The 21897-nt window shown below is 39.8% G+C and overlaps 1 protein-coding gene across 2 annotated transcripts in view; it reads right to left on the reverse strand.

Moving 5' to 3' along the window:
* nkain2 (sodium/potassium transporting ATPase interacting 2) overlaps positions 1 to 20281 on the reverse strand; it is a 79133-nt gene extending 58852 nt beyond the window's left edge. For both annotated transcript variants that reach the window (XM_040125644.1, XM_040125645.1), the window contains exon 1: positions 20228 to 20281. In XM_040125644.1, coding sequence (XP_039981578.1) covers positions 20228 to 20281 — 54 coding nt within the window. The remainder of the gene's footprint in view (positions 1 to 20227) is intronic.
* Between the last annotated feature and the right edge of the window lie 1616 nt (positions 20282 to 21897).

Raw genomic sequence — 21897 nt, forward strand, 5'->3', positions numbered from 1 at the left:
ACGAGGGTTATCTTTCCCTAACCATCAACTTTAACCAAGCCATTTTGGTTGCTTAAATGCATCCATACCTAACTGCAGACATGGCTGATTAGACATGAGTAACTTTAAAGTTATATACAGTACATGGGCCACTTCGGAAGGCACTGAAAAATGACTATTTTTGGTTTACAGTAGGTGTGGGGACTTGTTGAATAGTTACTATCCCAAATTCTTATACGGCATTTAAATCACATTCAATTTGTAAAATGAGGAAAAATATTAAATACTGAGATACATCAATCAGCCACAACGTTAATAACACTGAGAGGTGAAGTGAATAACATTGATTAACTCGTTACAATGGCACCTGTCATGGTGTGGGATATATTAGGCAGCAAGTGAACACTCAGTTCTTGATGCTGATGTGTTGGAAAAGGGAAAAATGGACAGGTGTAAGGATCTGGCAAGGGCCAAATTGTGATGGCTAGACGACTGTGTCGGAACATCTCCAAAACTGCAGGTCTTGTGGGATGTTCCTGGTATGCAGTGGTCGGTACCTACAAAAAGTGGTCCAAGAAAGGACTACCAGGAAAGGGGTGACAGGGTCACGGGGCCCAAGACTCGCTGATGCACGTGTGGAGCGAAGGCTGGCCTGTGTGGTCCCACAGTAGAGTTATGATGCTGGCTATGATAAAAAAAACTGTATGAACACACAGTGCATTGTAGCTTGTGGTGTATGGGGCTGCTTAGCCACAGACTGGTCAGAGTGCCCATGTTGACCCTTGTCCACTGCGGAAAGCGCCTGCAATGAGCACGTGACCAACAGAACTGGACCATGGAGCAATGGAAGAGGGTGGCCTGGTCTGATGAATTACATTTTCTTTTACATTTTGGCGAAGAGATGGCACCTGGATGCACTATGGAAAGACAGTAAGGCGGAGGCAGTGTGATGCTTTGGGTGATGTTCTGCTGGGAAAGTCAGGGTCCTGGCATTCATGGATGTTACTTTGACCCCTCCATGGCAACGCTATTCCCTGATGGCAGTGGCCTCTTTCAGCAAGGTTAAATGCCCCGTCGCACTGCACAAATTATTCAGGAAGGGTTTGAGGAATATGGCATCTGAGCAATATGAGCATCTGTGGGATGTGCTGGAAAAAGAAGTCTGATCCATGCAGGCCCCACCTTGCAACTTAAAGGTTGTTAAGGATCTGATGCTACTATCTTGGTGCCTGACACCACAGGGTCTTGTGGAGTCCATGTCTCGACAAGTCAGACCTGTTTTGGCGGCACGAGGGGTCCTACACAATATTAGGCAGGTGGTTTTATTGTGGTGGCTGATAGGACACACCAACTCACACAAGTTCATTGGACTAAATGTTCAATATACTGTATATATTCATATATTCTGATTTATGGTATTTTTAACTTAGGTGTTACATAATGCCATGAATGTGTCCAGTTTTAATACAGGTGGCCCTGTGGGGTTGCAAGCCCTAAACCTACCAGTTTAATGGAATGCTACTGGAGCACAATGTTGCTCTATACAAAAGACTATGTGTGGACTCCCTCTCCACACACAGACACACACACACACGTGCACACTCACACACACGCTGAACACTGCTGCCACCACCATGTTTCCTACATTCAAAAACACATTGTGCTTCTATTTTGGTGCGACGTGGCTACAGTTTGGCTGATATGCTGATACGGAGCTGAGCTGAAAGTTGAGACTGTATCCGCATCTCACTTTAGCTGCCGAATTCAAAAATACAAGAGATTGCCGGATCTGATTACTGTGTCTGTGTGTGTTTGTGTATGTGTGAGTATGACAGAGAGTGCAGCAAAAATAGAAGACAGTAGTTGGTATATGTGTGTCTATGTGAGAGAGGGAGATAAGAGTGGAGCCAAACCAGAGAGCAGGTGTGTAAGGTAATAAGACTAAATCAATTCATACTGAGTGGGAAAAGGAGGAACGGAAGAGAGGGGAGAGGAGGGGAGGGCATGAGAAAGGAATGAGTGGTGGTGGATAAATGATTACAGGTAAAGATGAAAGTGTAATGTTGAGCTCTTTCTGCTTACCCACATCAACCAATGTCTTCTGTAGTCCTTAAAGGGATTCAAAACTGAAACAAAACTCTTCTTCATTGGTGCCTTCAGGGACCATGTAAGGAGAAGAGGATTCTCTGGATTCATATTGCAAGACTTCAGAGCAAAAAACAGCAAGACTGCATCTTTATGTCGACTTGTACGTTCCTAGCAGTGCATGGATATGAATTTGTGCATTGCATGACAATATGCGTTCATTTGTGTGTGTGAGAGAGAACAAATACCAAAGTAATATATTTATAGATCAAAATAATGGCAGCTTTTGGAGAAGCGACAGGAGACCTTGGCAGGCAGCAGTGAAAATGTGACCCATCACAGATAAAAAAAGCTCCTGTCAAAACACATTTTGTGCTGTTATTTTTTCATGCGCAGAGGCTAACGAGTATCAGGGCTGTAAAATGATGTGCTTAATCTTGTTTTCACAATACAAACATGCTTGTCAAAACGGTAGCGATCTACATGCCTGATATACAAGTGTCTTATAAATATAAGAAACGGAACTGGATGGTACGACTTTCATGACTCGGATTTTTGGCATTATAGCTAAATAAAGGACAAGATTAGTGCTTAAACGCATGATTAATCAATTAGGTAACAGAAATAAAATTAATTGACAGCAACTTTTATAACTGTTTAATTATTTAGATCATTTATCAAGCAAAAATGCCAAACATGCACTGCGGCTCTGGCTTTATACTGGATAATTTGTTTTACTGTTTTATATATTTTGTTTGGGTTTGGACAGTAAATTGAACAAAACAAGGAAAATGAAGACCTTAAATTCTTTGTGATAGCCATTTTAAACTAATTCCTGATATTTTTAGAAAAAACTATTTCATCAGTCAATCACAAAAAAAAAAACAGACACAATTCTCTAAATGTATAAAAACAAAAAAGACATAAAAAACAATTATTTTCCTAATGTTATTTAGCAATCACAGAAAAAACATCTTAGAGGAATAGATCTTTAGACACTTTGGAAAATATGCTTTTTTGCTTTTTTGCCAAGAGTTAGATGAGAAGATCGATTCCACGCTCATGTCTGTACGTTAAGTATGAAGCTAGAGCCAGGAGAGGATGAGCTTATCTTGCCATAAATAATGGAAAGCAGAGGGAAACAACTAGCCTGGCTTTCTCCAAAATTTGAAAATATGCCTATCAGCAGAGACTCCAGGATGGAGCTACACCTGGCTGCTGTTGACCAAGAAACTGGAACATCACTCAACTCCCCCCATAACACCACAACTTGTTGTTTTTATATATCTGCTTGCCAAGCTATCATCTTGATAAGCAGGCGATGATAAGCAGGCTATCATCGCCTGCTTATCATCTTCTTATCTAACTCTCAGGTAAGAAGGTGAATAATAAGCATATTTCCCATTGTGTTGAACTATTTCTGTTAAACCCAGCTACTTATTTACTTGTATTGCTTGAAATACAACCTATTACACTGCACCGGTCGAATGTGTGGTCTACAGAGCAGACAACAGAGTGAGGAGAAAAAGGTTTAAAATGGAGAGGATGATGACCAGGTTGTGGGCATGCAGGGGGGAAGTGGATTATTATCCCTCATTAAATGGGTAAAGGAAGGAAAAAGAAGCGGTTTGCACAGAAAAAGGTTTCTAAATGTAACTATGAAAAGGGCAACATGTCTTTCTGTGGATATTCCGGTAAATATACTGAGCCAGCAATTTATTGTACCAGCAGACCAAATGTGTTGGACAGAAAAAGTCTCAGTATTTATAATTTATTCTATAGTCCCTCTTAAGGGTCTTTTTGGCCTAATTATGACAAGTTCAGTTGTACACTAACAACATGATCACACTCTGGGCCAGATGTTCTGAGGCTTTAGAAGCAGTTTTTTAGGCACTCTGGCCCACAAACATATGATACAGATATCAAACAAACTTGGAATCCGTCATTTAGGGGAAATTTTATGAGGTGCATGGTAGCATCATGCAATTAAATAGGCAGTTGAAATATACTAAAGCTCCCACATTTACAAGTGTTAATTTTTTGTGGTGAATTTAATGGCTCTATAATAAGCCCATCTTGGAAACATTTTTCCACTTAAATGCACCCTGTAACGGGGCATCACCCGCAAATTGAAATTAGCGGATTGTCCAATTCCCTGGTGCCAGCTGTCGTAAATATGATCTTGTCATAAAGTTTGCAGCCTCAATACAAAGAAAAATGCAACGTTCAGTACATCTGTTTCTAAATTACCCTGCCAAATATTACAGAAACCATGATCATAACTTTTTAAGCGTAAATAATTTTCAAAAAAAAAAAAAGACGTACAAAGAGACAGTGTGATGGGTAGGACAACATTAGGTGTGGTGCTAAACTACCTTGTAATTGCAGGCTAAAAACACTGTACCATCTGTTGTGTTGCTGCACTGAAGCCCAAAGAAAAGCAAAAAATAAGTAAGAAACTTAAACTATCTGACACTTGAAGTAACACAAGGAGAAAAGGAAAGATGTGATTTTATTGTCTAAAACTGAATGTTAAAGGTCTCTTTAATTATTCTCACAATGAATTTGAGGTGAACTTGGTGTGATAATAGCCTAGAGCTTCCCTCCTGTTGCCTAAAGCAACCACCTGCTTGTCACCGTGCTAATCAGCACTACATGCACTCAGTTTCAAAAGTACTTTGAAAGCCATCTGAGCTTTATTCATCGTATACTCACGAGATCCGAAAATAATTAATACTTAATTTGAAGGACAGAAAGATCTGTATCACCACAGATTCTGGGTTTTAGTGGTTGCAAGGACAAGGACGTATTAGACAGCATGCAGTTTTTTCTTGATTCAACAGCCATGGATGGGTGGAGTCAAGGTTTATTATTAGATCTTTAGTCCTTGTGTGAATCGAAACCTCTGAGCCTGAGGAAGAGTCTGTATTGACCGAGTGACGGTAAATCCTTAGCTGATAAATCAGTAAAGGTCACACATCACATTGGCCAGTAACTTTTTCAGACAATACAGTTTGTCCTTGGCATGTTCTCAAAACTTTGTCACCTTCTGGCCACCATCCACTCCATCTGACTGTGAGCCAATCACATCAAAGCAAAGGAAAGGCTCTATATCAAATGGGAGACTTTTGAGATATGGAGATGAGAGAGTCGAGAACGAACGAAACAGCTAAAGGCATCAGTAGGATACTTATAGTGGCCTAGTTATCTTGTCTGGGATTATAAAAATGCTTTCAGTGATGAAGTTCTTAACATACTGTCTCTACAGCAAAGGGAAAAATCAGGTAATGCTTGTTAATCAACCAGCTGTGTTTCTTCTGTCACCTCTATTCAGTTTTGACACAGCAGTACCTTATCACTGTCATTCGAGCAATAATTTTCAAATAACAGTAAGATGATTATAAGAAAAAAAAAACCATCCCTTCAAAATAAGTTACTCTCCAAATTATTACAGTTCTACTGTCAAAAAATTTTCTCTCAAATTATTTAATGCACGAGTCTGTGACCCAGCAAAAGACTTCCATCAGCTCTATTATATCTGTCTGGAGTATCAGACAGACATTATCAGATAATGAAGAGAGTACAACTCAATGGAAGGAAAGACATGTCATTTTCAATATCAGTTCCTACCGGAATGTATCCATTGTAAAATATTCTAATACAATCTCAAAACGCAACATTGTCAAATCCACAGTGTAGATCTATTAAGGCCACTGTGGTCTATAAGATAAGATAAGATAAAATGGTGTGCGCGACCGCTTAACAAGAACAGCACCAAGGATTGGGAACAGAACCCCCTGAGATGCTTTGATGAGGAGAAGCATAGTAAGTGCACAGCTGGCATGCCTGTTTTGCTTATGGTCGCCACAGTCTGACAGTTTTTGGTCTGCGCAGAATTTCACGTACATGGGTAGAAGACAAAATTTACATCACGTGGAACCTGACAGCTATTTGGATGGGCTTACCGTAAGTATTTTTCCCCATTTATTTGTTTCCCCTTACCTTAACCCAAACCCAAACATATCCCTAACACAGACCAGTCATTTTCTGCAATGCTAAACCTCAAAACACCGTTACCCCTGCCCCAACCAGGTATCTCTATGACGCCTAACCAGTCTAGTCCGGTGTAAAGAGCATCATGGCCTCTAGTGGCCATTAATGGGTCTTTTTGGATTTATTTAGCTTAGTGTTCCTTAGCAGGTCAGCCAAAAGGTTAATTTTGGCTTTGACAGGCTCTGAGTCCTGTCTCCTGTCAGACTACAGCACGTGCACATTATTTGTTCCACTGTCACAAAGTCAACACCCAACATATTTGACTCTCTCCACTGCCTGCCATCTATGGTCATTACTGATAGTGTTAAACGACCCATTCATCCATTAATCATCTGTTCATCCGTACATCTTGGGTATCTCTCCATCATCAATCCATCGACTCTTGTTATCATCTGCTCCTCCCCTGCTTCCCAAACTCATCTTCCCCAGCCCTCTCTCCATTTATTCATCCAAATTTCGATCTCTATCCTAATATCGATCCACACAAAGACATTCATCTATCCTCTAAGAATATATCTATCCAACCATCTATTCTTCCCTTCCTCCCTTGGCTCCTTATCCCAGTCGAAGGGCTTCTACAGCAAGATTTAACATGCTCCACTACATCCACTGTCCCTGCACGTGAACACACGTACGCGCACACATGCACGCACACACACACACACACCCATACACACATACAAAGGCACTCCCAACAGGATGCAGACGCAAAGACCCACAGACATCGTTTTCACAGCTCCCTGAGCAACTCAAATGGCCCGGGAGAGACTGTGCAGTGCAGTGAAAGAGAGAATAAAAGAGAGAGCAAGCCTGAGAGAAAGACTGAGAGACACAGAGAGAAAAATTACAAGGAAACAAGGGCAACGATGACACAGAAAGAGAAAATATGGTGGAACAGCATACGAAACCAGAGAAAAGAAAGATGGTAAATAGAATAAAACAAGATATAAGAGAAATGTACAAGTTTCTAACCATGTTTATGTAACTGTAGACAATATGATAAACTTTATAGGCTGTCTAAAAAGATGTTTTACCAGGGGTAAGTTTACTGCTGATGGGAGGATGGTTAAATCGTTAGTAGAAATAGAATTTATTTCTGTAGGAAACAGCAAGAAAAACAGAAGAATTCAATTTTATTACTGCTCCCACCTGAGGACGTTGTAACCCATTTTTCTTGGTTTTTCAGCTAAATATAAAGTGTGGATAACTTTATACTCCTTTCTATTCTGAGCAACTTTCCCAGCCAGCGAGAATCTATTAGACTCAACAAAACATCACTGTCATTGTGAAAATACGGTTGTTTTCTCTCCAGATAGGAGGTGTTCATCTGACACCAGTCCTATTGCCATCTCATAATTATGTGTAATGAAGCTTGGGGCATTGCTTTGCAGTTGCTCGCCATTTTAATTCAAGCACTCCTTTGATGTAATAAGATCAAAACGACTGCGCAGGCGGAATATCAGAATACATGGCAACAACAACAATAGCAACAACTACATCAACAGGATACGAGTTCTCAAAAAACAATAGAGGAGTGTTTCACCTTGAGGGGTAAATAACAATACAGGAGCAGCAAGCAACAGAAAGTCGGTACCACAGCGGTTTCAAGTGTATTAAAATAAAACAGAAAGAAAAGCAATTGTCTGTCGGTATGTCTGTCTGTCCACCTTCTATGTCAGACTGCCTGTTGACCTGTGTGTAAATACTGATGCAGCGTCATTCGGACAAACAGCATCTCAGCTCATCCATAGGCAGTGGTCACACACAAGGCATCTTGCAGTACTGTTGATACACATCTTAGCAGCTCAGCGGGCCGGTGCACTCGGTGATACGACCTCTGTTGCATGTTGTCGCCGCACTTTCCTCTCACTCTCCACTGCCAAGCCTTGATACGAAAACCGGCTGCAGTTTTCAAAGATGGGGTCAGGACTCGGGAATATCATGCAGGAAGATTGAAATTGGCCACCAGATTGCTCTGAATAAACAAGCCTGTTAGAATGTAACTGGTTGCAGTAGCTTAGTTAGTGCTTTCCAAAGCTGCAGTTTAAGATGAAAGGTTTTGAATAATTTGGGGTACATCGTGAAGATTACTCTGAAAATTTAGATCTATAAAAACACTCACTAATGAGTGAATTAAAGAAGGCTTTGAAGGATTCAAAACATTGTTAAGTGCACTTTTTCATTGTTTGGTTGTTTTGCCTCATCTTCCACAAGAACACTTACAACAATGTGTCTGCTGCATGTTACATTGCCTCATTGTTTCTTGCATCACAGATAAGATAAAATAACTGCCATTTCTGCAAAGGATAAAGTTCCTGAAACTGAACTGCAGAATCATGGGAGGCAGTGGACACTAATGACTTGCGGTTTGGGAGGAGGTATTTTGGGCATCCATTCATTTTCTTCATACACAATAAGAGGTGACTCAGTTGGAACACATGAAACTCTCCCAGTTGACTCATCAGTACAAAAGATGAACAACTACATTATAAAACATCTGGTTCTTTGATAAAGAGGTTAAATGTACAAGTCTGTGTATATAAAAACATAATGTGAGTTGTTAACTACAACTCCCAAGGTGCATGTTCCTCCTATTCATTAAACTTTGATGCAAACGAATCTCTTATCAAACCTTTTATCTACCCTCATTGTTTTTTCTTACCAAAGAGCAATGGAAAACATCAACCATTAAAATGACACACATCACCAGCAGAGGATTAGATCTCCTGTATGTAATTAACACAAATTCTACTAGGTTCTCTTGTTAATGTGCACTCTGCAGCTGTTGTCTATATCCAGCTAAAGATTGTTTGTGATGAAAAGACACGCCACTCTATAACACCAATGCATGACCATGAGTGTCGAGTATATATGTATGTTTTTGTAGTTTTTGAGTTGTAATTATTAATAGTTACTTGCAAATGTTTAAGGGTAATCCTAGCTAGATTTAATGAGGAAATCAAAAGGATTCAAATTTTATGAGTGGATTCAGTACAGGATTTGACTTGGATAAAATGCTATTGAACCCAACCCCTAACTGCGACAAGTTAAATTGTCTTCAGTGAAAAAGGCCTTCAATATTACTCTGTTGAGAAAACTGACGTTACAGTTCATCACTGGAAATCTTTTAAAAATTGCTACTACACTGATTTGCACCTCTGACTGTTTTACTGCTACATAGCAATGGCCAAGTATTACGGATATTGTATTATTTAGAGCCTAGCCCTTTGCCAAACATGAAAAGAATTAAAACTGATGGCTATGTGGGACACTTGTACGTTTTTCTATTGATTGTTTGAGGATATAATTAAGAGAAAACATTGGAGTGGGGGAAAATATTTTCAGAACCAGCTGCCTCTCCAACTTGTAAGCTTGGAAGCAGAGACTGTAGCAACTGTGGTTTGAAAGCATCTGGAAAAAGTAAAACGCCTGGCCTGCCCTGAACCAAAACCTTGTCTATCTGAACAAATTAAGTATTGCATTCACAGTATTCAGTGATAACCAACATAACTTGCTGTTAGATAACAATGTGTGCTACAGGCCAGTGCTGTGCAACATAGATTCACCCCAGTATACAGTGGAATTGATTCCACATTATGTGTGTCAGTATGACTGAGACTATAGAACAAATAAACCAACTATGTAAGGGTTCAATTTAAAGCCTCCACTGAGATGTGGAGGACTATAGATTGAGTCAGCTTTTCCAACTCGAATAAAAAGATTTCATTTTTTTACTGATTCCACTTTTCCAGTGTTCCACAGACCTTTTTTATGATGACAGTGTGAGTTGATACAGTATCATGGTTTTGCACCCTTCCTGTGAGCCTTTGAATGATTTTACAAGACATGCCACAATCTCAGCTGGGAGAAAAACTCATGTTGTTTTTACAATAAAAACATCTAGGGTGGAAAATTGCAGTTTATGAGAAAGCTTTCCCAAAAAGAAAAAAAGTAGAACAGTTGTGTTGCAGTGATCCTGGTGCTGGTGAATCTGTCTTACAGAAATATCTAAAAGTTCTTTAACTTTGCACCCAACGGGAACATCCGTCTTTAAACTAAGGGGTAAAACTGTATTATAATACAGTGCGTGTCCAATTTTGGGTTCTCGTTCAATTCGGTCAAGGACTTCCATAGAGATAGACATATGGACAGAAACCCCAATATGCAAACATCTTGTTTTTGGAGCAGCCAGTAGAGCCAAGATTTCTTGTTTTACATTTTATGGCTTTGCAGTATCGCATACAGTAAGTTATTACAGTAGGAAACGAATAGAGATAATGGCTGAAATTTTAGCCGTTACAGCTAGTTCTAGGGATCGCAGATGGGCTGGTCCACCGCATTGGTGCGGTCTAAAATACTGATGAATACTAATGACTTAGATGATCTCTTGGTTTTTCCTTTAGAACCACCAGCAGGTTGATACTTCTGGCTTTTAGGGAAGTATCTTGACAACTATTAGATGGATTACCATGAAATTTGGTAGAAGCATTCATGGTTCCCAGGTGATGTATCTTAATGACTTTGGTGATCCTTTGACTTTTCCTCTAGCACCATCATGAGGTTGACACAACTATTGAATGAACTGCCCTGAAACTTTATTTAGACATCCATATCCCCCATCACAACTTAATAACTTTGGTGAACCTTTGTTGATCCACTGATCCACTGTGAACATTTAACATGCTGGTGTTAGCCAAAAGGAAAGCTGTACCTAAGTACAGGCCTTCAGAGCTGTAGACTCTTAGTTGAGTAATACATTATATCGTTTAGCCCTGGGATCTGATGAACCCACAATGACAACTACTGACTTGACAAACCTGATTTCATTAAATTTCATGAAATGAGCATGTCTTAAAATGCAAACAACATTAGGCTAAGTGTTGGTGTAAAAAAACTATAATTAAAAATTTTGCAGCCAGAAAAGTAGTAGATATATATTGAGCTTAGAATATGGACAGGAAACCCAGTCACATGTCTCAGCCTTGAAGAAAAGGCTAATGTAAGGAAATATCAGTATGACAAAACATATTGAATAACAGATGCTAATGGAACACAGCATAGGTAAAACAGGGGGAGGGTCTACAACTCTCAGTAACACAAGCGGCTAATTAACTTCAATTTTATACCAGGAGTTAAGAGTAGGCACTCAAATGGCTTGACAACTACACACTTCCGTTACTCTATCTAAGCCATCAGAGATCAATTGGTGAAGGGTCATGGCAGAGAAGCTCTGTCACCTCCAGATGTTTTGTGATACACTGTGTCATCAGGCAGCAGCCAAACATCCTGGCTGGAAGGCTCTAACAGCCTTCTGCTCAGCCTTTGGACACACTCCAGCATAAAAAATACACCTTACTACACATTTTCCATTTCAAAAGTTGTTCTTTTTCCAAATCTTAATGTATCGACTGAACTTGAAGAATTCAGGTGGGGCAGAATTCTGTGCTGCTTGCTGACAGCTTTTTGATGGACTTCTTTGGCTGATTGATTTATTTTTCAGGACAACAAATATAGTACTACATTTACAACCAAACAGCATGAGTAGACCAGGCAAGATTTCCCACAATACAGTATTACTGGCTCACTATTTATCACAACTCCAGATATTCCACGTTAAAACTTTAACATCTTTAACAGCTTTAGTTAAATTAGACATGATACAGAAAGAGCCAGTCATTAATCATTTTATTTTATTGAGTTTTCAGTGGAACACAGAAGCCAGCTATTGCCAAGAAACTTTTGGATTTGCTGACACAGACACTTTTGATGATGCCGATTTTTCAGACCCACCCCCAAAGATGACCTGTTTGTGCACGCAGCGTATTGCTGTCAACAGCAAAGTGAAGCTATGCTTGTCCTGCTACTTACACTTATTAGCACAGGCATTGATTTGGCATTGATATAACTGTATAACTGTTGAGAGCATAAGAATTTTAAGATAATTTGCGAAGAACTACAGCAAAAGACAAAAAATAAATGCTGAGAACTAAGAAAGGAAGAACTGTTTTCACTCTGTGTTAGTGTCCTGAAGTAGAAGTAGCAGAGGTTCCAACTGAGAAATTAAAAATATCTGTTGGCTTCAACAGAGTTGATCCATTTGTCTGACCTAAAATAATGTGTATCACAGCACCACTGAAATAAACTGAACATCCCCTACTGAGTTTGACTGTCAATAGCAGTGTAATTGCTTTGGGAGAGTTCAGCCACTGTAGATATAATTTTTGCAGCAGAAATATTACTTCTGCACCATGGCAATAAATGGTAACAGTTTAACCATTGTTTCCTGGTACAGGTTGATTGGCCTGGTTTTTTCCTGTCTGACATTTGCAAATAAACTGAACTAGCAAAGCCTTGTAAAGGTTATTACAAATGCGGTGTTAGTGTGTGGGTTTCAGTTGCATGACTTCAAAGGATACACTTAGAAACACTCATACACACAAAAAGAAATTGACCATTGGCTAAACCTCACCCGGGAACACCAATTGTTCAATCATAGCTTAGCAACCGCAACTAAGCACGACAAACCTGTCACACTTTAGATTTCTCCGCATGCTAAGGCAAGTTCGCTGCGTCACGACATATTTTGTTAGCCTTTCCTAAACCAAAAATATAAGAGTGAATGGGTAAGGAATGCATCAAACTCTGTGTTTATCTGCTCTAACGTAAGCTGTCAACATTAGCATGCATAGTCACCTAGCTTAATATCTACATTATTCCTCATTTTCAAATCCTTTTCTCTTGTAAAGTCTTAGCATACTGTATTAAAATATTAATATTAAAGCACACATCTAACAACTGTGTTGCTTGTCCTAGTATGTTTCTTTTCTATAGTAAGAATCCAAACCATCCAAGGGTTACCTTAAAGTTAATGAAATTAAGTTTTTATAAATAATACTGTACTTCAATGCTATGCTTAACTAGTTCTACCCTGAATTGCAATCACAATGCTGTTTCTTTTCTTTATTTCAATTTTTCTATGGATCATCTGCTGGTGAAGATGCTGACTTTCTGTCTGGGACATGTTGCTTTAACCTAAGTCCATTAGCACAATATCATTTGTGTAGCCATCATGAGTATACAGTATTTAAAACCCTTTTACAGGCTTTTCGTTTACCGCGTATCCATCGGAAACGTTAAAAGGTCAGCTGGAATGGGAGTGCCCACTGTGTATAAACCAAATTACCTACATTCACCAGCAATCTCTCAAAAAGCCAGCATTTTTCAAGACAGTGTGTTTTATTGCCAGTTGAAAGGTAGAAAAGTACAATACCCCTTATTCACTGAGAACAACCTGAACAATATGAATGCAGCTTGCCCTGATCTACAAGGTTCCAGGTCTGATGTTGGACTTATTTGGCACAATGGAACTTCCTCAACAGCAGCAGTCGGTGAAAGCGTGTTTTGTGCACATACTCTATTGAACACATTGAATGAAACGCCAGTCAAGTCAGTGGCCAAGGTGTGGTGGTTGCATTCCTCTGAGCAAAGACAGAAAGAGAGAGGATAAAGAAAGGAAAAAAGCCAAAAAGACATGCACAGAGAGAGTGGGCATATATAAAAAGACAGAGAAATGAGAGACTGACAAATTAGAGACGGCGAAAACAAAAGAGCAACAGAAAATCTGTAGACTCAGAAATCGTGTGTGGTACTCGTTGAAAACAGCATTGTACATCAAGGATAGCAAAGCCTTTTTGTCTCACAGAGTTATGGCGATGAGGAAACAGGTCTGAAGATTATGTTTATTGCCAGACTGCGGGAGCTACATTCACTTTCAACTCAAGATACTCTCAATTTGGTTTTGCTTAATATGCTGAAATACTGACAGCGTGAGGTGGATGCATATAGTCACAAAATAACTGTGACTTAATATCACTAATAAAATGATATGGGAGTTGAACAAGAATCAGACTGAGTGGGAGAACCTTCTTGCAAAACTGCTATTTAAATTGACCAGTGTCATTATGCCATTTTGCAACCATTTCAACGGAAATTATTAAACCAATGTCGCCAGTAAATTTTTTATTTCATTTTAAGTTGTGGAAATTGATGTTTTGATGATAATTTCTAAGTCAAAATAACTTTTAATTGTATTTCTGGAAAATCCAACATTTCAACTACGAGACAGCACCACCACCACGAAATGCCTTTTGAAGAGTTACTGACTTCTGGGTTTGAATGACTGCACAGTCACTGTTTTGCAATCAGGTAACACCATTTCTGCATTCATGTCACAGTTTCCATGTGGTAAATTATTCATTATGTCCCTCAGTGGTGGAAATGTCACATGAATGTACAGTCACAGACAGACAAGCACTGTGTCTGTGATAGCCTATAGCTGCTGTACATGTCCAACCTCGTCGCATGTATACAATCTTTGTCTTGTACACTTGTACAAAGATTACTATTTTAAACAATTTGGTTTATGCCTGACGTTTCTGAAAATATGTTTTAGGAAAATTACCAAAATGGTTTTTGCACTTCCACCTAAAACAATTGTCTGTCCGTCTGTCCTATTCTTTAGTGTTTTATTTTTGAAAGATCGATTATATATCTATTCTATTGGATTATGAATTATCATCTCACTGTGATTATGCACTACATTAAATTACAAGGCTATAATTCTACTCCATTCACTTTATTCAATTAACTTACACACCAACAACATAATTAACCCTCCATCAACATTAACACCCACCAACCGTCTGTACAGGCTCCTCTGAACCAGCCAATGGAGCGGGGCCACCAGTTGCCGTCCAGTTACCTATCACGCCATTGGATGATTTAGCCGTCATCATTGTGACAGCAGCTGGTGGGTGTGTGGACTGATATAGCAACAAGGACCACAACCATCGCCACAGTAAAGTGAGTCATCAGTGGCATATGTGTATCTATGTGTGGGTGTGTGCAAAGGTGTTGGCAAAAACAACATCTGATCTGCTATGATCTTTTTGCTCGGTTGTGTTTTGTACCATCCAACTTTATAATCTTCCTCTCTGTTCTGCTCACTATGACACACCTTTTACAGTTTGCATGTGTTTCATCTTTATCACTGTTACTATTTGAAAACATAGTAAGTTGAACTGAAATTAACTGAATAATGAAGAAAATTGTCACTGTTATTTTCCAACTAGTAAGGACTTTTTTCTTCAAAATAGGACTGTTAAAGAAAAAGTTAAAAATTTTGGGAAATACCCTTAATTGCACAGTATGTAATTTCTGCCGTTAGGGTGTCTCTCAATCAAAACAATAACAAAAGACGCAGTTTGGTGATGTTGGGAAGTAGCGTCGGATCATGGGAGTTGTTGTCTTCACCACCAATACCGTCATTGCAGTCAGCTTCTCCCGGTTTAGGATTCCTTCAGTGTCAATTGTTCAAGAGGTTTTTACCAGGAATCTAATTATCCTCAGACGTCTTCTCCCCTCCAAAACAATTGGACAGAGTGATTAAAACCAGTAAAATCACTGAACACAGCAGTTTCACGTTAAAAATGGCTGTGGGCGGGCTGCGAGGCGAGCTGCTGCTTACGTTTGCTCAGCTCGTTTCTCTGATAACTTATGATCCAGACGTTCAGGAGGTTTTTACCGGGAGCCAAATTATCCGCAGAGGTCTTCTCCTCTCCAAAACAAATGGACCCAGTGATTATATCCAGTAAAAATGCTGAATAAAGCAGTTTCACATTAAAAATCAGTGTTTCTCCGACGATGTTCATTGGAAACAAGATATGACAGAGGGGCTTCAAGCCAAGCTGCTGCTTACGTTTGCTCAGCTTGTTTCTCTGATAACTTATGATCCAGACATTCAGGAGGTTTTTACCGGGAGCTGAATTATCCGCAGCAGTCTACTCCTCTCCAAAATAATTAAAGGTGAAAGGTGACTAAAACCAGTAAATAAACACTGAATACAGCAGTTTCACGCTAAAAATTGTCGCAGAGGGGCTGTGAGCCGATCTGCTGCTAACGTTTGCTCAGCTTGTTTCTCTGATAACTTATGATCCAGACGTTCAGGACGGTTTTACTGGGAGCGGAATTATCCGCAGGGGTCTTTTCCTCTAAAAATGTTTATTAAAGCTTGATAGAAGATCAATTTTGACACCTTCTAGTAGATAACCACATGCTAGCACATGTGCTGAGGGGTTATGACGCCATCGACAGGCGACCAAATGAAATGAAATGTTACCTTGATTAAAATTACGTATTTCTCTAGGTTTAAAAATTGCTGGGAACATTTGGGATAATGTAAGTACACAACTCAACAAAATATATGACATTGGTCTAGTCATTTTTAGACATTTAAATGTGGAAAAGTTACACATTATATCTTTAACTGAAACAGCTAGTTGATAAATCGAATTGGTAAATTGACAGAAAAAGTATTGGCAACAGTGATATGAGGTTAATGGTTTTGTAATTTTTCAAGCAAAAAGGACAAACATTCTCTGGTTTCAGCCTCTCGATTATGAGGATTTGCTTCTTGTTTTTTTTTTATGTGATAGTAAACTGAATATCTTTAATTTTTTGGATTGTTTGTCAAAATGAAAAAGGATGTCACCTTAGGCTTTAGGAAATTTTGATTGACATCTTTAAGTATCGTCTGACATATTATAGATCAACTGATTAATCGATTAAGTGAGAAAATAACCGGCAGCTTTATCTATAATGAAAATAAAGTAATTAGATAGATGCAGCCCTACTTTCACATGTCTAAAGTAATTTTCAAATGGTCATGGGAGAAACAAACAAAAAAAAGTGTCCAAGTCTCTAGATTTATCAAACTGAAATTAACCAACACCAATAGCTATTGCAAGAAAGCAGAAAACAATTATTCTATATTGACTGGTGACCTTAAAGGAAATGAATAAGCCTAGTACACGGGAAAACCCTACATTTACTCTATGGATTACAAGCTGGCATAGTTTCACCTGTTGGGACTAATTGTACCTGGCGCATGTTGACGTCAGCTGTGAAGTAGACATATCTCCAACCTGGATCATTGATTTCTGCTCAGCTATAGTGACATCAGCTACCTCAGCAATTAACCTAGCTAATGAAGCCGGAGAAAAACAGCTGTTAAGAGTTCCATAAGATATCAGTGCCACTACATAAGACACACTCATGAGCACTGTTTTCTACTCTGCGAGGTCATCTGTTAGGTAGAAGCTCACATGGCAAAAACAGTTACCTCCGACAGGGGGTCTCGAGCAGAGAAAAAGGCTGACATTTAATTTGTGGTCAAATAGGTTCCTTTTAACAACGAGGACTGTTGGCAGTGTGCCTTCCTGTGAGTAACTACAGCAATGACAGAACTAGAACTTGCATAATCCTTACAATGTGGAGAATTTGTGTCTTTTTGTGAAGACAAAGATTTCACAGTCAGGAGGCTTGTGTCTGAATGGTTTCAACTATAGCAGAGCTAACTGTGCATGGCCAAGCTGTAACATACAGTAGTGTTAGACCTCCAGCTCAGCTAGTGGTGGTATCATCTGGCTTAGCTATTACAACAGTTAGCAGAGCAAAACATGTTGTTGACTATGGCATAGCATTAGTTCCACCGCATTAGACACAATGACTATCACTGTGACAGCATCTCATTCACAAGCACACACACATACAAACACACAAACGCTCCCTCTATTTCACCTACGGAAATACACAGCATCCCCATTTACAGCTCAGTGGTGTGTTTTGTGCATGTACAGCACATGTGGCAATGTCATTGGCATTCTATCGTAGACATGTTGACTTAAACAGCCGTTGTTCCTTTTTTGAATGAAAATATGCACAGTAATTACCCATTCCACAACACAATAGACCTTTTACAACCGCACACTCACACAAAAAGGGTCATTCACATTTATATCCTACAGTAAATTAGGTGATTTTCATAAATCTTTTGTACTGAATACAAAAATACACATGCATGCAGACACACAGGGTATTATGTCAGTACCAATGCTCTATTCAAGGTGACAATAGGTCTTCGGTTTTCACATACTTACTGTATATGATTCCATGAGCTGAGAATGCTACAGCACGAGCACTTCTGCTCATGTTTATGCATCTGTGCACATGCATGTGCAGCGTGCCATTCTATATCACAATATGCCTTCATTTTTTATACGCACTTGAAGGAAAACTCCACCCTAAATTCTTCATACAATGTTACATATCATCAGTCTGTGAGGTTTAAAGAAATTCACGGTTCCATTTTGAGATGAGTGGTACCACTTTGCCTAAACCCTTTCTCCTCTGCTTCTACTTGAGGCTGTGATTTCCTTCATTTCCCAGGGTAGCCTCCAGTGATTACTGCCAGGACTTATTGCTGTACTGTAACTGTTGGTCCTGCTAATAAAATTTACAGTAATGTTGATTCTTTGGTGTTACATATAGGCAAGGTGAAGAGCTTTGTAAAGATTGCAGTAGTAACAGCAAGTAACCTGTTTTTTACAGCTGGGAAACAGTACAAGTCATGTATCTCAGTCAAAATGTCTTGTGGGTCCTTTTTATTATGGTGTATTAAAGCAGCACTAATTAAAAATGTTTTAATTTTTTTATGAATAGGGGGTCAAATTACTCAATGTACTGTGAAACATGCTCTTTGTAGGGACAAACGCACAGATAGATGTCGTCCACCTCTGCAATTCTCTCCAAATCTACTGGGCATATTGGCATCTTTCAGGTGATTTTTTTGGTTTTGGGGCCCACAACGCTTGTATTGCTTCACTCTAACCTCTCTCATCAATCTTGTTTTCAGCTGCAGCACACAACTACTGACAGCAAAAAAGATCTGATAAATTCAGTGTACACTCCCTGCCCAGCAACAGACAACCAAAGACGACAGAAAGTAGGGAACATAGTGGAGCATTTAGCAGCTGAAGAGCTTGATATTTTTTTCCCCTTGGAGTTGGAGACCAAAAACAAAGCTAAAAGGAGCCTAAAATATTGAAATTACATTTGTGCACGGATTAAGAACATAATTTTAAACAAATGTAAATGTTGCATAGATCTGTAAATTCTGTTCTGTAATAACAATTGTTTGCTAAAATGTTTGGATATCAACTTCATTAGGCCATAACATGTCAATGTTATGTTTGTAGCTTCTTCCACTTGCCCTAGCCAAAAAAAAAAAAAACTACTGATGCTGCTTTAAGTTTCTCCTACTTTTTCTGTGATAGATTTCTTTCTGTATGATTATTTAACACTGAAGAAAAATGTTTCAGGTGAAAATTTCTCCACTAATAAAACCCACTGTGCCACAGCTGTCCTTGAAATTTACTGACCTGACAGATCTTTCTGTTGGAAACAAAAGAGACTTACCAACATGTCGTTTGCTGCTTTATATCAGTGTTAGTGTTGGGTGGATTTTCATTTTATTATTAAGAATTTATAAGGCTGAGCTAATGAAATAATTTGTGTTCCTTCTCACACATCCTCACATGGATGCGCACCTACACCTACAGACCCATCCCTCCCTCCCTGTTGTCTTGCCTGGAACCAGTTTCCATTGATACAGATGGTGATGGGAGAAAGAGAGATACCAAAAGAGACAGGCACAGATAGAGAATGGCAGCAGTTGATAACATGAGTTTATATCATGTCTATTCCTCCTATTCCCTTAATCCATACATTTTTCTCCATAAATCACATGTAGTTTCTCCATACATCTATCTATCTGCCATCCATCCGCCCATTCCTCCTTTTTCTCCAATTTCTCCATTTATCACTCCCTGCCTGAATCTATCCATCAGGACTCTTAGTGCCGTCTTAGAGCTCCCACCAACAGCTATTCATCCATTCAATCCACCTATTCCTCAATCTGTCCCTCAAACCTGATCCTACCCTCTATCATGACCTTTTTACACACCTATTAACTTCTGAAATATGACCTCTCAGTCATCCATCTTTTCCCCTCCATCCTCCATCCCCTCGTCTATCCACCACTCTCCTCCTTCATGTCTAGTCACCAAGTTAAAGATTTAGCTTTGCTGATTAGCCATCACGATTTTTTTTTTTGTTAAACTCTTAAAGGTTTTTAAAAAAACTTTACTTTCTCCTTTCTAATCCTTCCATTTAGCCAACCCCTTACATGATCAATAGCAATTTTAACACTTACCAGTTGCATGCCACAGATGAAGGCCAAGGTACACCTGCCACTACAGCACCCCATGGTGTCCTCCTTCCTTCTTTCCTGTGGTCCACGTGGTAAATAAAACTCTGGGTAACTTCCAAATCTCCAGCTGGACCTTCAAAATCCAAAAGCCCCCGGAGGACCGTCTGGCTGGCTGGCAGCCCAGGTAGAGGCGCTCGCTGCCCGGCCTAAGAGAACAGAGCACAGTGCCTGTACTCGCTGGAGCTCAGGGGAATGAAAGGCTACTACTTCATTCAAATGGAGGAGCTGCTGACAGGTTAACAGCCTGAAATGCGGTCCCCTGGATTTCCAACACACGGGGGGGTCAGGGATCAAAGATAGAAGCTGGGCCTTAGGGATGATTCAAGTCCACAAATTGTCCTTGTTTTATCCACAGAGCTCGGTTATTTAGGCAAACCCTTTCTTCGCCTCTGCAACTGAAGGCAGGTTAGTACCTCGATAAATCAGGTGGTGTGGTGCATTTTGAGTAACTGGTCAAAACACTGAATTATTTCTGATTTCTGATTATGTGGGTCTCAAATAAAAACCACCTTGTTTTAAGAAAGGACACCTGCATTTAAAGAGGTTACAGTGACTCTCCGGTTAAGCCCACAAAGGATCCACTTGTCCAGTCATCACCTACTGGACTACAAAGTCCGGTCGACGATTACCTCGATAAGTAGCATCCTCGGCAAGGTCCTGCACAGCAGCCACTTACTGAAAGACTGAAAAAAAGCAGTTAGAGATGGTGAGATTAGATTGACAGATTCACCAGATTAGAGACCGTCTTGTTTAATAATCCGATTAAGCCCCAGTTGTATTTGGCTGACTGAAACAGCCTAATTTGTTTTAGGGTGGAGAAAACAAGTGAAAGTGGTCCCTGCCTCCTTTCATAGACCAGCTCCTCTCCTCTCAGGGGAAGTCACGGGCATGTAGCGGCAACATCCTTCACTGTTCATTCACACCGTAACAAAACACAGCGGTTTTTTTTTGTTTTGTTTGTTTGTTTGTTTTAATCTCCAAACCTGCGGTTGAAATCCCGAGTCTTAGTTTTTTTTTTTCCCCCCTGAATTTTTATCCACTCAGACAATGATGAGTCAAATTGTTGCTAGGATGTTGGGATATGTCAACAGCCACTAGAAGCTGATTTCGGTGTCTCCGCTGGCTGGTAAGTCCTCCTCCTCCGGTTCATCTCCCCATCAGCTCCAAAAACACAACTGCCGTTTCGTCAGCCCCGTCAGCCGTTGGTCGGTTCGATCAGTGCCTCCACCGGTACAGCGGGTAAATCTCTACAATCTAAAAAAAAAAAAAAAAAAAAAAAAAAAGAGACAGAAAGCATGTCCACATTTCGGGTGGAGAGGGACAGGGTGAAATTTCAGGTCGAGATAAGTCTCTAAACGGAACGTACAAAAGGCGGTATCGGCGAAATACGGCCTAAGTTTAGTTTTGTCGTCTCGGGGTTGTCTTCGAGGAGTGAAAAGGGGAGACAATGGGAACCGGGATGGACCAACGGACCGAGAGAGCCAGCCCAGAGGAGCGTCTCTCGCCTGCCATCTGTCAAGTCAAACACCACGCGACAACATAGATGTTCCGGTTGTGATTTCCAAAATAAAAGCCGCGTGTTTATCACCGTAACCATGACGATAAAGGTCCTC

The sequence above is a fragment of the Xiphias gladius genome, chromosome 4 (assembly GCF_016859285.1).
Source record: "Xiphias gladius isolate SHS-SW01 ecotype Sanya breed wild chromosome 4, ASM1685928v1, whole genome shotgun sequence".
In the NCBI taxonomy this organism is placed as follows: Eukaryota; Metazoa; Chordata; class Actinopteri; order Istiophoriformes; family Xiphiidae; genus Xiphias; species Xiphias gladius.